The 16315-nt window shown below is 43.1% G+C and overlaps 1 protein-coding gene and 1 pseudogene across 1 annotated transcript; one reads left to right on the forward strand and one right to left on the reverse strand.

Moving 5' to 3' along the window:
- Positions 1-8730: 8730 nt before the first annotated feature.
- On the reverse strand, positions 8731-13026 carry LOC123998923. The gene is made up of 3 exons (XM_046304165.1): positions 12717-13026; positions 9987-10459; positions 8731-9479 (listed from the first exon to the last, which is right to left on the reverse strand). The coding sequence occupies exons 1-3, from the start codon at positions 12958-12960 to the stop codon at positions 8961-8963; spliced, it is 1236 nt and encodes a 411-aa protein (XP_046160121.1). The 5' UTR covers positions 12961-13026; the 3' UTR covers positions 8731-8960.
- Positions 13027-14277: 1251 nt separating this feature from the next.
- On the forward strand, positions 14278-14935 carry LOC123999751 (annotated as a pseudogene).
- The last annotated feature ends 1380 nt before the right edge of the window (positions 14936-16315 follow it).

Below are 16315 nucleotides of genomic sequence, written 5' to 3' on the forward strand. Positions count from 1 at the left end.
CCGTCTGAAGTTTGCTAGAGAGCATTTGGATGATCTAGAAGAAGATTGGGAGAATGTCATATGGTCAGATGAAACCAAAATATAACTTTTTGGTAAAAACTCAACTCGTCGTGTTTGGAGGACAAAGAATGCTGAGTTACATCCAAAGAACACCATACCTACTGTGAAGCATGGGGTGGAAACATCATGCTTTGGGGCTGTTTCTCTGCAAAGGGACCAGGACGACTGGTCCGTGTAAAGGAAAGAATGAATGGGGCCATGTATCGTGAGATCAGCAAGGGCATTGAAGATGAAACGTGGCTGGGTCTTTCAGCATGACAATGATCCCAAACACACCGCCCGGGCAACGAAGGAGTGGCTTCGTAAGAAGCATTTCAAGGTCCTGGAGTGGCGTAGCCAGTCTCCATATCTCAACCCCATAGAAAATCTTTGGAGGGAGTTGAAAGTCCGTGTTGCCCAGCAACAGCCCCAAAACATCACTGCTCTAGAGGAGATCTGCATGGAGGAATGGGCCAAAATACCAGCAAAAGTGAGTGAAAACCTTGTGAAGACTTACAGAAAACATTTGATCTCTGTCATTGTCAACAAAGGGTATATAACAACGTATTGAGATAAACTTTTGTTATTGACCAAATACTTATTTTCCACCATAATTTGCAAATAAATTCATTCAAAATCATACAATGTGATTTTCTGGATTTTTTTTCTTCTCATTTTGTCTGTCATAGTTGAAGTATACCTATGATGAAAATTACAGGCCTCTCTCAACTTTTTAAGTGGGAGAACTTGCACAATTAGTGGCTGACTAAATACTTTTTTGCCACACTGTATATAATGAATATCAATTGGGTGTGTTGAGATTATTAAATATAAAAGCACTAAACCTTTCTCTAAAAGCTTCACTTATTCAAAAGTTTTACTTGAACCCTAAATGGTTCTCAAGTAGATTGCTAAGAAAAGCTCATCCATTATTTAAAAAATGTCCCATTTGCCTTTGTGCAGATTGCCACGTCTCATTTTCGATTAATTGAAAATGATATATTTTTCAAGGTATCTCAATTTTTTAAACAAGCATTGCAGAGCTGATTACAACTTTAATTTCCTCCCCCTGAAAAGATAGAACAAATATTATCTATTCTCAAGCTTACCCTAGTAAAACTGACTATCATACCGATCCTCGACTTCGGCGATGTCATCTACAAAATTGCTTCCAACACTCTACTCAGCAAACTGGATGCAGTTTATCACAGTGCCATCCGTTTTGTCACTAAAGCACCTTATACCACCCACCACTGCGACTTGTATGCTCTAGTCGGCTGGCCCTCGCTACATATTCATCGCCAGACCCACTGGCTCCAGGTCATTTACAAGTCCATGCTAGGTAAAGCTCCGCCTTATCTCAGTTCACTGGTCACGATGGCAACACACATCCGTAGCACGCGCTCCAGCAGGTGTATCACTGATCATCCCTAAAGCCAACACCTCATTTGGCCGCCTTTCGTTCCAGTACTCTGCTGCCTGTGACTGGAACGAATTGCAAAAATCGCTTAAGTTGGAGACTTTCATCTCCCTCACCAACTTCAAACATCAGCTATCTGAGCAGCTAACCGATCGCTGCAGCTGTACATAGTCTATTGGTAAATAGCCCACCCATTTTCACCTACCTCATCCCCACACTGTTTTTAATTATTTACTTTTCTGCTCTTTTGCACACCAATATCTCTACCTGTACATGACCATCTGATCATTTATCACTCCAGTGTTAATCTGCAAAATTGTAATTATTCGCCTACCTCCTCATGCCTTTTGCACACATTGTATATAGACTCCCCTTTTTTTCTACTGTGTTATTGACCTGTTAATTGTTTACTCCATGTGTAACTCTGTGTTGTCTGTTCACAATGCTATGCTTTATCTTGGCTAGGTCGCAGTTGCAAATGAGAACCTGTTCTCAACTAGCCTACCTGGTTAAATAAAGGTGAAATAAAAATAAAATAGTATGTCTGCATAAAGCAGTGACATCTAAAAAGCTTTGAATTAATCAGCACCTTGGAGAGTGCTGTCTGTTTCACCATCATAAGACTTGGCTGTGTACTCCGTCTGTTGCACTGCTATGTGGTGTTAGACACTTTTTTTCTCAATGTGTTCCGGTATCTCGGAGCCCCTGGGACCTCCCAATTTACAAATTAAGCACTGCTCTCGCATGCAGAGATCGGAAAACGACAAAATGCATGTGTGCTTATAGTAGTGACTGTAAATCATGACTGATTTACAGTTCATGAGGGTTGCCTAATCACACATATGAAGTTTTGTTAAGATCTGACTCTTTTAACCCTTCGAAACAGCCCCTCCGGTTGGCACAGGAAGCTGAAAGTAAACACATATCCTCATTGGGGAAGGCTTTTACAGAATCCTGAGTTTAAAGTATTTAATGTTAAGAATGTATTTATTTACAGAGGGTTGAATGCAGTGATTTTCACAAACTGCAGGTTTGGTACATCAAAATGTAACCACTTCCGGTTGCTCCAGGAAGCTTAGAATCAACACAGGTAGACCTCATAGTGGCCTGATGAATTGTCATCGAAGACAGGTTCATAAGGCATTCATAACCCACACAGGCTTCAGGTCGAATTTAGGGGAGCAGGCAATGTATTCCTATGGGGAGAGATGTCATTGTAAACTGTGAGATGAAAAAACCCTGATAATGCCACATCAAGGCAGGTCAAGGTTAGGCTTGCACATATCGGGAGGACCTTGGGAACATTCCTGTGGTTGAATTGTCCTTCTAACTCTAACGGTTCCGCCACTGTCCCCCAAAAGCACCTACAATTTAGGGACAGGCTTCACTATGGGCCTACTTTTTTTCATGGTTGATGCGCTCAGAGCAAGCTACAGTCAAGCAGGGCGTCTCGTTGAACTCACTGCCTAGATATTACGGTAATGCCATTGCAGGCTTTTGCGTATCTTTAAGCCCGCACTTGTGTCCCTCCATCCTTGCTCTGTGTGTGTGTGTGTGTGTGTGTGTGTGTGTGTGTGTGTGTGTGTGTGTGTGTGTGTGTGTGAGAGAGAGAGAGAGAGAGAGAGAGAGAGAGAGAGAGAGAGAGAGAGAGAGAGAGAGAGAGAGAGAGAGAGAGAGAGAGAGAGAGAGAGAGAGAGAGAGAGAGAGAGAGAGAGAGAGAGAGAGAGAGAGAGAGAGAGAGAGAGAGAGAGAGAGAGAGAGAGAGAGAGAGAGAGAGAGAGTTTTTTCTTTTACATCTGTTGGGAGAAATGACTGATTTACAGTTTATGAGGGTTGCCCAATCACACATATGAAGTTTTGGAAAGATGTGACATTTTTAACCCTTCGAAAAAACAGCCACTAGGACCCCAATTTAAGGCACTTCTGGTTGACACAGGAAGCTGAAAGTGAAAACATATCCTCCTTGGGGTAGGCTCTTACAGATTTTTGAGTTTTAAGTCTTTACGTTAAGAACTGACTTATTTATAGAGGGTTGAATGATTGAGTGTTCTCAGAAAATCACAGAAAATTACAGAAATCACGTAGAGTTCCGAAGCCCACCTTAACGTATTTGTCTGAACATGCCGCAACTGGATCTGTCACTTTTTTGATTAAAAAAAATATATATTTGAACATCACCAATTGTACATTGTACGATTTCTCTTAAATTACACTAGATAAATGGCTGGTTCTTTTTTTCCTCACACCGTAGGTTCATGTACTTTGATGTGAAGTGGTCAAATTATAGCTCTATTTTAATTTTGACCTTTAATCTCAGAAAAATGGCCTTAACTCAAAAAGCGTTGAGGCCTCGACGCCATCTTGTTTTGAGATCTCCACAATTAGTCCAAACCTATGCTCACCAAGTTTTGTCTTTGAAGTCTTTTCCATTTAGGAGAAATGGCCATGTCGTGATTGGTGATGTTTTGTACATTTGCAATAAGATTCCATTCGCCATCTGGTGGAATGACCAAAATTTGAAATTTTTACAAAGCAGAAACCGAATGTCCAAGAGACTTCGTTCGATGACTTCCCGGAAGATCTGGCCCCGGTTCACGGCCCGAATTTTACAAACATTCACGGACGTCTAGTAAGGGACCTTACATTTGCAATATGGAGTTTCTCATCGATCATACAGCAAATGCCAAAAGGTGCCCTTCATGTATGTAATGGTGTTCTGTAATGACTGTATTTATGCTCTGCAACCACACTCTCTGTGTCTACATTCATAGGTCATGTACAGGACACACCAGACAGGACCCACAGAACCTAAAGCCATCATCTTGGGTGGTGTGCACCCCAGGCTGGCAAACTTGGATAAGCTGTTCTTTGTCCTTGATGTGACGTTCTTCAAGGTGACATTCTGGTGAAATCAACCCTAATTTATTATGTATGTATATAATCAGTCTACCATAATTCTATCTTCAGTTTAACCGCATAATATCCTACAAAAGCTAATTTGATGGGTAGCCAGGCTGGGACTCCCTATGACAATCAGTCCTACACCTTTGTCCAGGGGTGTCAAACTCAATTCCTGGAGAGCCACGTGTCTATTGGGTTATTTCCTTTGAATTCATTTTCAATTAAGACCTAGAAAACTAGGTGAGAGGAGTTCCAAAATAATAAACCCACAGACACTTGCCTCTCCAGGAAATTTGTTTGACACCCCTGCCTTAGACCTTACATCAAGAGATCTAATAATACATCATAATAATGCGTAACAATACATTTTAGATGCCCACATTTTAAATGCCATAATTTGATCAGGCTGGCCCAGGCACCCGGGTGGGAGATTTCACCGGGTGAAAAGTGATTACATTCGTTTTGAAACCGGGCTTCCACCTGGGCGTGAGCCGGGTGAAATAGTGAAGTCGGCTTAAAACAAAATGGACATATGTCAAACACGTGGAGTAATTATTACAACACATTTTACATTTTTACATTTAAGTCATTTAGCAGACGCTCTTATCCAGAGTGATTTACAAATTGGTGCATTCACCTTATGACATCCAGTAGAACAGTCACTTTACAATAGTGCATCTAAGTCTTAAAGGGGGGGGGGTGAGAAGGATTACTTATCCTATCCTAGGTATTCCTTAAAGAGGTGGGGTTTCAGGTGTCTCCGGAAGGTGGTGATTGACTCCGCTGTCCTGGCGTCGTGAGGGAGTTTGTTCCACCATTGGGGGGCCAGAGCAGCGAACAGTTTTGACTGGGCTAAGCGGGAACTGTACTTCCTCAGTGGTAGGGAGGCGAGCAGGCCAGAGGTGGATGAACGCAGTGCCCTTGTTTGGGTGTCGGGCCTTATCAGAGCCTGGAGGTACTGAGGTGCCGTTCCCCTCACAGCTCCGTAGGCAAGCACCATGGTCTTGTAGCGGATGCAAGCTTCAACTGGAAGCCAGTGGAGAGAGCGGAGGAGCGGGGTGACGTGAGAGAACTTGGGAAGGTTGAACACCAGACGGGCTGCAGTGTTCTGGATGAGTTGTAGGGGTTTAATGGCACAGGCAGGGAGCCCAGCCAACAGCGAGTTGCAGTAATCCAGACGGGAGATGACAAGTGCCTGGATTAGGACCTGCGCGGCTTCCTGTGTGAGGCAGGGTCGTACTCTGCAGATGTTGTAGAGCATGAACCTACAGGAACGGGCCACCGCCTTGATGTTAGTTGAGAACGACAGGGTGTTGTCCAGGATCACGCCAAGGTTCTTAGCGCTCTGGGAGGAGGACACAATGGAGTTGTCAACCGTGATGGCGAGATCATGGAACGGGCAGTCCATCCCCGGGAGGAAGAGCAGCTCCGTCTTGCCGAGGTTCAGCTTGAGGTGGTGATCCATCATCCACACTGATATGTCTGCCAGACATGCAGAGATGCGATTCGCCACCTGGTCATCAGAAGGGGGAAAGGAGAAGATTAATTGTGTGTCGTCTGCATAGCAATGATAGGAGAGACCATGTGAGGTTATGACAGATCCAAGTGACTTGGTGTATAGCGAGAATAGGAGAGGGCCTAGAACAGAGCCCTGGGGGACACCAGTGGTGAGAGCGCGTGGTGAGGAGACAGATTCTCGCCACGCCACCTGGTAGGAGCGACCTGTCAGGTAGGACGCAATCCAAGCGTGGGCCGCGCCGGAGATGCCCAACTCGGAGAGGGTGGAGAGGAGGATCTGATGGTTCACAGTATCGAAGGCAGCCGATAGGTCTAGAAGGATGAGAGCAGAGAGAGAGTTAGCTTTAGCAGTGCGGAGCGCCTCCGTGATACAGAAAAGAGCAGTCTCAGTTGAATGACTAGTCTTGAAACCTGACTGATTTGGATCAAGAAGGTCATTCAGAGAGAGATAGCGGGAGAGCTGGCCAAGGACAGCACGTTCAAGAGTTTTGGAGAGAAAAGAAAGAAGGGATACTGGTCTGTAGTTGTTGACATCGGAGGGATCGAGTGTAGGTTTTTTCAGAAGGGGTGCAACTCTCGCTCTCTTGAAGACGGAAGGGACGTAGCCAGCGGTCAGGGATGAGTTGATGAGCGAGGTGAGGTAAGGGAGAAGGTCTCCGGAAATGGTCTGGAGAAGAGAGGAGGGGATAGGGTCAAGCGGGCAGGTTGTTGGGCGGCCGGCCGTCACGAGACGCGAGATTTCATCTGGAGAGAGAGGGAAGAAAGAGGTCAGAGCACAGGGTAGGGCAGTGTGAGCAGAACCAGCGGTGCCGTTTGACTTAGCAAACGAGGATCGGATGTCGTCGACCTTCTTTTCAAAATGGTTGACAAAGTCATCTGCAGAGATGGAGGGGGGGGAGGAGGATTCAGGAGGGAGGAGAAGGTGGCAAAGAGCTTCCTAGGGTTAGAGGCAGATGCTTGGAATTTAGAGTGGTAGAAAATGGCTTTAGCAGCAGAGACAGAGGAGGAAAATGTAGAGAGGAGGGAGTGAAAGGATGCCAGGTCCGCAGGGAGGCGAGTTTTCCTCCATTTCCGCTCGGCTGCCCGGAGCCCTGTTCACATGCAAAGTGTTTGCTCTTGATAAAAACGTATATTTACTTTATCTGCCTTAAACTAGTTTAATAATACATGTTGTATGTCTCAATACTTATGTGAATAAGGTATTTAAAAAAAAGTTTGATCTATTTGCTAAAATTTCTAATAACCTGTTTTCACTTTGTCATTATGGGGTAATGTGTGTAAGATCGATGAGTATTTTTTTTCTCTGATTAAACCATTTTAGAATAAGGCTGTAAAGTAACAAAACGTGGAAAAAGTCAAGGGGTCTGAATACTTTCCGAAGGCACCGTATCTCGTTGCACTATACACTACATCGTTGCACTATCCACTACATTGGATGTATCTTCATGTTGTCTTTTTTCTTTCCTGCTGCTAGGACCAACCACCTGCCTGGCTCAGAACCAGTCCTGCCTGGCCCTTCTTGCCCCTCACTGTGCTGGGTAACACAGGGTCACAAACTATAACAGGCTGGAAAAGTAAATGAAAGAAGTTGTCAGTGAGTTTCAAGATAGTAGGTAACCGGCTATGCAGCCACAAAGACAAGAAAAGGCACACAAAAAGGGCAAGGACATCATTTCTAACCAGTATGCCTTCCTACCATTGGGGCCCAGGATAGTGGAAGTGGCTTCTAGCGTTATACCTGCCTCCATAAGGATACTGAGTGAGTGCTGCACTGTCCTCCTAGGCACCCTGGCTACCTATTTAGCGATAATATGGATACATTTATTAATAGGCTACACCCGCATGCACTGTATTTTATATGCTAATGTACACATGCCCTGTTTTTTAATGTAATAATGCACTGTCGTGTGTTTTAAATTATTGTGTGCTTGATGTATCTGACAGCACAAATTCAATTCCTTCTGGGAAAATAAAGTTAGTCACACATGTTATGTTTTGCTATGAAGTGTTTCCAATAGACTTAACTTGAATATCGAATCCATTTGTCAAATGAGTGACACAACATGACTGTGCAGTTTTATCTCCGCCACAGGCTATTTACTTGTGTACAAGACACATTCTTATTGCTTTTCCATGCTGGCAACACTTGTCTTCTGTTGTAGAGGTTCCAAGTGGGAGTGAGGTCAGTGAATATGAGGGAGGTAAAGCAGGGACAGGAGGAGTTGGCAGTGTAAGCCTATATGTAAGCTGAGCAGGATGTGTTTAAGAGAATGAAATGGAGAGTTAGATGTATGATATGGGATATTCTATGCTGATGAATGGTGAATTCCTGATCTACCATGACCTATTTACAAATTGGTTTAAATAAGGTTAGGTTAAGGGGGATTAGGGCTATATGGTTATGTGCTTAATAACCTAATCCCATACTTTACTCTTGCAATATAACTTTCTTAAAAATGTCTACGTTATTCTCAAAATTGACTTTGCCTAAATTAAATGTTTTGTTTATTCTCAAAATATTGGCACTTCATTTTTTTTTAAAGTACTCCTAATGCAAGAAGAATAAATATCCATGTACCACCACCCATAGATTTCTTTATCTTCACATGGCTCTAATACTCTCCCGTAAAACACAGCCCTTATTTGAAGTGTTTCTAAAATCCCCAATTGGGAAAAACAAATGGTGAAAAAATTATTTTGAACCATTTCAGTGTTTGACAACTATGTTATTACTCATACTGTGGTACTCTATTGAGAGAGTTTTGGCTAGCTATTGTCCAATTGAATGGCTCATCAAGGTATGAACTGTGACCAGCCTCCATCACTACTGTAAGCCCAGTATTCTAATAAAAATATAGAATCTAGAGTACTTTTTCATCAACATCTATTGCGTTTTTATTAATAAAATATTCAAATTCATTTATTTTGTTTGTATTTCAAAATGCAGATCCGCATTAAGGTACTGTACAGTGTGGCAAACAGGACAATGAGAGTTTCTGGACATACTGTAGGCAGCTGTTTGTAATCACCTCAGCTAGGAAAGGAAGTGATTATGAGAACGGTCTGAAATATGCCTAATTCCTTAGATAAGCGAGAGCAGTCCATGTCCAGACTTCCTCGGTGACCTCAAGTACTCATTTACTCTGTCTTTTATGTTTTTTCGGGTTACATCACTCATGGAAGGAAACTTTTGAGACACAGTGGTCCTGATGAACATTCGGAGGTTCACTGGCAAGCCAAATTTTCCTCGTGATCCATCCCAGTTGGTATTCTGTTCCCACTCGCGGTATCTCTCTTCGCTTACGCATGCACGGAATAGCAAAACAGCATAGCGGTCCGGACGGCCCCCGCTGCGGTTGGTGAGCAGCTCGTCATATTCTGGTGTCAGATGAGGAATGGAAATGTCAGGATGTACCTTCGAGCGGTATACATTTGAGCGTTTGGGGTAAAGAGCGCCCTGCTGCTGGGCGTGTGCATATTCCTCCCCCTTCCTCTTTTGGCGCCATGCAATGGAACGAGGCACAGCTGGGCCGTGGAAAGGTGGCGAGGAAAGAGTAGGGTCCAGGGACTGGCTTGCTGTGGCAGCAGCGGGGCCTCGATCCTGCAGGACAGACGCAGAATCAGAATACCTAGAAGTAATTCTACTTTAATCTATTCATATACCTTCTCACCGATGGCACCAAATACTCAAGTTACTTTCATGGGATTCCCTTTCATTTAACAGACCTGCTGCCATTTCATTGCTCCATTTTCCCTTATGTGAGTCTTCTGATGTTTTATGAGAGTACCCTTTACCTTACAGCAATCATCACAGACCTGGCACTGGAAAGATTTCTCATCATGAGTCTCCATGTGCACGTTCAGATTATATTTGCAAGAGACATATGTGCAAAAACATTTTTTTTTAAAGAAGACATTTCCATTTAATCAAATGTGTGTCAACGTTAGTTTCAAGATGATCTTTTAAACTTTGTTTTGACTTAAAGCATTCCACACACACAGGTTCTCTCTCACTAGCATGCGCTCTGGTCATAACAGAAAACGTGGTGTGAAAGGAATCCCCACATAACGTGCCCCATTGAAGACCAGCAGTACCAATTTGACTGACCCCTGCTCTCTTTGATTCCGATGGCTTTGACCCTGATGGAAGCTCTCCACTTGCCACACTGAGGAGTATTCTGTTTTCACGCTGAACTGCAGAATAGTGATGAAATGCAGAGAGGGGCTGAGGTTCACTGGTTGGTTCTAATGACATGTAGCCCTCTCCATCAGGTTCTGTTTTGATCGGTTCCGTTGAAGTGCTTGGTAGAGAGGGTCCCTGTTCATATTCCACACTTTGGGTTTGGTAAATATGTGAAGGCTCAGTTGAGACCGGATTCTGGCACAAGCTTTTGACACAAGCAATTGTGAATATAATATTAGGGTCTTTTGACTCCAGAGCATGAAGCTGCTCTCTCCCGTGACTGGTCCTGAGCTCCTGCTCATTAATCTGTGTGGCCTCTGGGTCCTCCTGCCTCAGACTGGGGCTCAACTCCTGCTGCTCAGGGGGAACCTTTTCAGAGACAGGGAGCTGCTGTAGGTCTGGAGGAAGGATGAAACGGATGACTAAGTGAATTCAGCTGACAACAATAATAAACCAAGACAACATAATTGTGACCCCCTCCCCACACACACACACCTGAGAAGCTATACATGTACTTGGTTATTTACTTAAAGGGTGTATATGAAACAAGTGGTCATGGATAATGAAATCCTACACCAGGCACCACAGTATTGTTTTTCTGTTTACTGATGAAAATTATATCCCTAAAAATGAATCAATAAGGAATTTTAAACCAACGGTTTGCAAAGTAGTTTTGAACGTTAGGGACGTTTGGCGTTCTGAAACAATGGACTTTGACATTACTCGAGGGACCAGTCAATCAACTGCAGCATACTAACCAGAAAATGTAGAAATATTTTTCATGAAATCTATAGCCCACTGCCTAATACCAGAATTAAGATGGACCTGCCTATTCATTCATATAGGCATCTGATTCTAGAAATACAAGTATATCTATTGTGAGCATCCATATGCAACATGCCTATATGCTCAATGGCTTGCGGTTCACATTTGCAGTGCTGATCATGCAATGCATGCTAAAGCTACCTTACCCACTTCGGTGCATAATAATCACAGTAGAAAAATGCATCATGAACTCCTTTAGGCCTACTGGAACATGACAGGCAGCCAAAAGGGAGGCTACCTCTTTTTATTACTAGTTATTGATTCATTAAAATGACCGTAGCATTTCTGTTGTCAATACTGCGACCACAATACAGTAGCCTAGTAACTACAGTAGCGTAGTTGAAAGGTGGCTGTAGCAGTGGAGACGAGGGAGCTCAAGTCTATTAGGTTCGTCCAGGTTTGGCCGGGGTAGGCCGTCATTGAAAATAAGAATTTGTTCTTAACTGACTTGCCTAGTTAAATAAGGGTCAAGTAAAAATATATATACATATATTATACAAGCGGCACCCGGCCAATCAATCAGGTGGTTCATTTGAAATGCTCCGTTATTACAATAAATACATTGTTTTGCTCCGTGAAGTAACCCAACAATGTGTACACTGGCATCTTGTCTATTTCAAATCTTTCTCTCATTGACAGATGGGTGGGTCCACCCGAAAGTGCTGCATGTCATGATGACACTCACCTGTCTCGATCAACGAGAGAAAATTTGAAATAGACAAAATGGCGGTGTACACATTGTTGGATTACTTCATGGAGTAAAACATGTATTTTAATAAACAGAGCATTTTGTACATTCCAATGATCCAACTGAACACAAGACATTTTCGAAGATACATGTAATCCATCCATCTGATGGGTGTGGCACATCTAGAAACTGATTAAACAGCATGATCATTACACAGCTGCAACTTGTGCTGGGGACCAGAAACGTGCCATTTTGTCACACAACACAAATGCCACAGATGTCTCAAATTGATGGAGCGTGCATTGACGTGCTGACTGCAGGAATGTCCACCAGAACTGAACCAGAACTGTTCCGCCAGGGAATGTAATGTTCATTTCTCTACCAATGTCTTTTTTAAAGAATTTGGCAGCACGTCCAACCTGGCTCACAACCGCAGAACGTGTATGGCGTTGTGTGGACAAGCCGTTTGCTGATGTCAAACGCTGTGAATAGAGTGCCCCATAATGGTGGTGGGGTTATGGTATGGGCAAACATAAGTGACAGACAACAAACGCAATTGCATTTTATCAATGGCAATTTGAATGCACAAAAATACTGTCTACCATAAGCCGCATCAAACGCTGTTTTAGAGAATTTGGCAGTACGTCCAACTGGCCTCACAACCTCAGCCCACGTGTAACCACACCAGCCCAGGACCTCCACATCCGGCTGAGGTGTATTTCTGTCTGTAATGAGCCCTTTTGTGGGGAAAACTCATTCTGATTGGCTGGGCCTGGCTCCCCAGTGGGTGGGCCTGGCTCCTAAGTGAGTGGGTCTATGCCCTCCCATAGCTGCGCCCCTACCCAGTCGTGTGAAATCCATAGAGGGCCTGATTCAACTAAGCAAAACCGTTGAAATTGTTGCATGTCGAGTTTATTTTGTTATTCATATGCCACCAGTTTAGCGACTGTTTTTCTGCAAATGCACGTCAAAAGTCGTTTAAAACAAAGTTTTGTCTTTTAAAATGAGGTGAAATTAGATTGGTATTGGTTGTGAATAGGCTCCTGGATGGGTGGTAGTTGTTGTTGAGTTGTTTTCTAACAGTTGTTTTCCCTTTTAGAATGTTTCATATACACACATTTTAATCAATTAACGTTACTAACCCGATCTATGCAACTTTATATCTGGTTTAAGAACGATATCAAGCAGCCTCCGTAGCTTCTCGTTCTCCTCCTTAGAACGATAGATTTCTTCCTGGTACTCTGCCACCGTTTTTTCAACAGCCCCAAATATCTCATCAGCAACTGCCGTTAATCGTTCGTTGAGAAGCACTCTCAGCAACGATATTTTAGCCATTTTCGCAGGATGAAAGTCGTTGTTCTGTCCTGTCCGAACAGAATTCCACATGTACTCTCTTGCTACCGAACAGCACAAAACAACGAAGTGTGCGCATGCTCTGTTCCTCGTTCATCCACTGAGCGGCTTGACAGAAGTTTCATTACCGCCACCTGCTGTGGAGTTTGTGTAATGGGTGATCTGATTCAACCGTGGTGTCCATAAAGCGACGAGTAGCAAAGTCTTGATCCAAATGAATTGATCCATGAGTAATAATAATAATTGCCTTTAGATGTTATTCCACGTTGGACACTTAAGCAATACGGCCCATGGGGGTGTAGTATATGGGCAATATACGATGTATTATGGCTGTTCTTAAGTACAACGCAACGCAGAGTGCCTGGACACAGCTCTAACTGTGGATTGTTGGCAATCTCCCACAAACCCCCAAGGTGCATTATTGCTATTATTGCTATTATAAACTGTTTACCAATGTAAATAGGTATACGGTCTGATAGAACATGGCCTTCAGCCAATCAACATTCAGGGCTCAAACCCCCCAGTTTATAATAGTAAATTATTCATTTGTCAAAGTTCATGGCACAAATATTCTTCCACAAGTAATTCTGGACAAGTCTCCGTGCTTCTGTAACCGAAAGACCACTGCACAGGAAGCTGCGCTCTCATTGGTCAGTATAGCAGAGCCCTGCAGTTGCATGAATTTGAAGCTGAGCCCTACCCATGTCCGCATCGTTCAGGCCTTACAATACCTAGGCCCGATTTCTTCTGCCAAATTTAAGGCCCAGCCCTGCCCGAAAGCCGATATCAGTAATAACTTACTCCATTAGTGAATCAATTAGCTGCTCCTCTCTGTCTCTCCCGCTCCCTGCACGCTGCTTACTCTGCATACGCTCTGCTTATGGCAGCTCTGGGTGTGTGAGTATCCATGGCAATGTCAGCTCCGCTTGGGCTGCTCTGTTCAATAATGAGACGAGAGAGTAGTTAGCTGAGCAACTTTTCGTCACTCTAAACTCCGACAAAACTCAAGGAACATGATTATTTTCTGTGAAATATTCTCTCCCGTTTTTTATTTGATGATTTTAAAGCCCTTCTGACACCCGTGTTGTGGTTTTAGTCAGATATGACTGTACTGTACTGTACAGGCTCGGGCCGGGTAGCAGAGCTCTACAGTATAGTCAGAGAGTTGAGAAATGTTGAGATATCAAAAGGGATGGTATAAATGAATTCAGTTACAAACATCGACTCAAAGAGAACACTAAAGAGAGAAGAAAGTAAGTAAAGAGAAGAGCGACCTTAAGCTACTGCCCTATACCTTTCAACGAGACTTCTACATTCACAAACTGTAAGTAACTTTCATTATTTTCATAAATGGCTGTAACAATTGGGCTACAGGCTTCATAGAAATCAAAAAGTACGCCATTTTGATTGTGTAGACAAAGCCTTAGCTATAACATTATAGTTTGTTAGAATATTTGGTTTGAGCTCTCTGGAATCCCCCCTGCCCCACGAGGAATCCCTCAGCTTGAGGCGCATGACTTTTGACATCGGCGCCAATGGCATTCTGAACGTATCAGCGGTAGACAAGAGCAATGGCAAAGAGAACAAGATCACCATCACCAACGACAAGGGGCGGCTCAGCAAAGAGGACATTGAGAGGATGTTGCATGATGCCGACAAAATACGAAGCTGAGGACGATGCACAGAGGGTGAAAATAGCAGCCAAGAACCTCCCTGGAGTCGGACACCTTCAATATGAAGAGCAGCGTTGAGGACGACAACGTGAAAGGCAATATCAGCGAGGAGGACAAGAAGAAAGTGGTGGACAGGATGCAACCAGGCCATATTCTGGTTGGAGGACGACAAAGAGGAGTATGAGCTTCAGCTGAAGGAGCTGAAGAAAGTGTGCCAGCCTATCATTACCAAGCTATACCAGCAATGAGGGATGCCTATAGGTAGCTGTGGAAATCAGGCACGGTCCAGCTCTGGTGCCAGCTCCCAAGGCCCAACCATTGAAGAGATTGACTGAAGTGAGGGACTTGTATAATGGACTTTTCAAAATGCATTAGTACAGTATCACTGAATATGTTTTGCTATTCTGAAAATACTGAAAATTCTACTGTTTGACATTATAATGCCCTTTTATGGCTCAGAGATATTCAGGAAGTGTTTATATGTATTGGTTGTACTGTAAAGAGACAGTGGAAAGCACACTGTTGATGTTAATATGTCATTTCTAACCGTATTGCATTACTGGACATTGAACATAAAATGTATTGAAATAAATTTATTGGTATGTTGGCTGTTGGCTTCTCATCATAGCAGATTCAGTATTAATAATAATAATAATAATAATATATGCTATTTAGCAGACGCTTTTATCCAAAGCGACTTACAGACAAGTATTCACATACATTCTTTTTTTGGACACAATGCCATGAAATATTGTAAACAAAAGTGAAGACATCAAAACTATGAAATAACACATATGAAATAATGTAGTAACAAAGTGTTAAATAAATCAAAATATATTTTATATTTGAGATTCTTCAAAGTAGCCACCCTTTGCCTGATGACAGCTTTCCACACTGTTGGCGTTCTCTCAACCAGCTTCCTGAGGTAGTCACCTGGAATGCATTTCAATTAACAGGTGTGCCTTGTTAAAAGTTCATTTGTGGAATTTCTTTCCTTCTTAATGCGTTTGAGCCAATCAGTTGTGTTGTGACAAGGTAGGGGTGGTATACAGAAGATAGCCCTATTTGGTAAAATACCAAGTCCATATTATGGCACGAACCGCTCAAATAATCAAAGAGAAATGACAGTCCATCATTACTTTAAGACATGAAGGTCAGTCAATCCGGAAAATGTCAAGAACTTTTCAAGTTTCTTCAAGTGTAGTTGCAAGATCCATCAAACACTATGATGAAACTGGCTCTCATGAGGACCGCCACATGAAAGGAAGACCCAGAGTTACCTCTGCTGCAGAGGATATGTTTATTACAGTTACCAGCCTCAGAAATTGCAGCACAAATAAATGCTTCATAGAGTTCAAGTAACAGACACATCTCAACGTCAACTTTTCAGAGGAGTCTGCGTGAATCAGGACTTCATGGTCGAATTGCTGCAAAGAAACCACTACTAAAGGACACCAATAATAGGAAGAGACTAGCTTGGTTCAAGAAACAATGGACAGTAGACCGGTGGAAATCTGTCCTTTGGTCTGATGAGTCCAAATGTGAGATTTTTGGTTCCAACTGTTGTATCTTTGTGAGATGCAGAGTAGGCAAACGGATGATCTCCGCAGTGTGGTTTCCACCGTGAACTATGGAGGAGGTGATTTATTTTGAATTCTAGGCACACTTAACCAACATGGCTAACACAACATTCTGCAGCAATACGCCATCCCATC

The sequence above is a fragment of the Oncorhynchus gorbuscha genome, linkage group LG16 (genome assembly GCF_021184085.1).
Source record: "Oncorhynchus gorbuscha isolate QuinsamMale2020 ecotype Even-year linkage group LG16, OgorEven_v1.0, whole genome shotgun sequence".
Lineage (NCBI taxonomy): Eukaryota > Metazoa > Chordata > Actinopteri > Salmoniformes > Salmonidae > Oncorhynchus > Oncorhynchus gorbuscha.

Excerpts from the sequence above, each read along its gene's own strand:
- LOC123998923 (XM_046304165.1), bottom strand. The coding sequence starts at position 12,960 with ATGTGGAATTCTGTTCGGACAGGACAGAACAACGACTTTCATCCTGCG. Across the intron at positions 10,460-12,716 it reads TATAAAGTTGCATAGATCGG|ACCTACAGCAGCTCCCTGTC; the intron begins GTTAGTAACGTT and ends TCCTTCCTCCAG. Across the intron at positions 9,480-9,986 it reads CGGAATCAAAGAGAGCAGGG|GATCGAGGCCCCGCTGCTGC; the intron begins GTCAGTCAAATT and ends TCTGTCCTGCAG.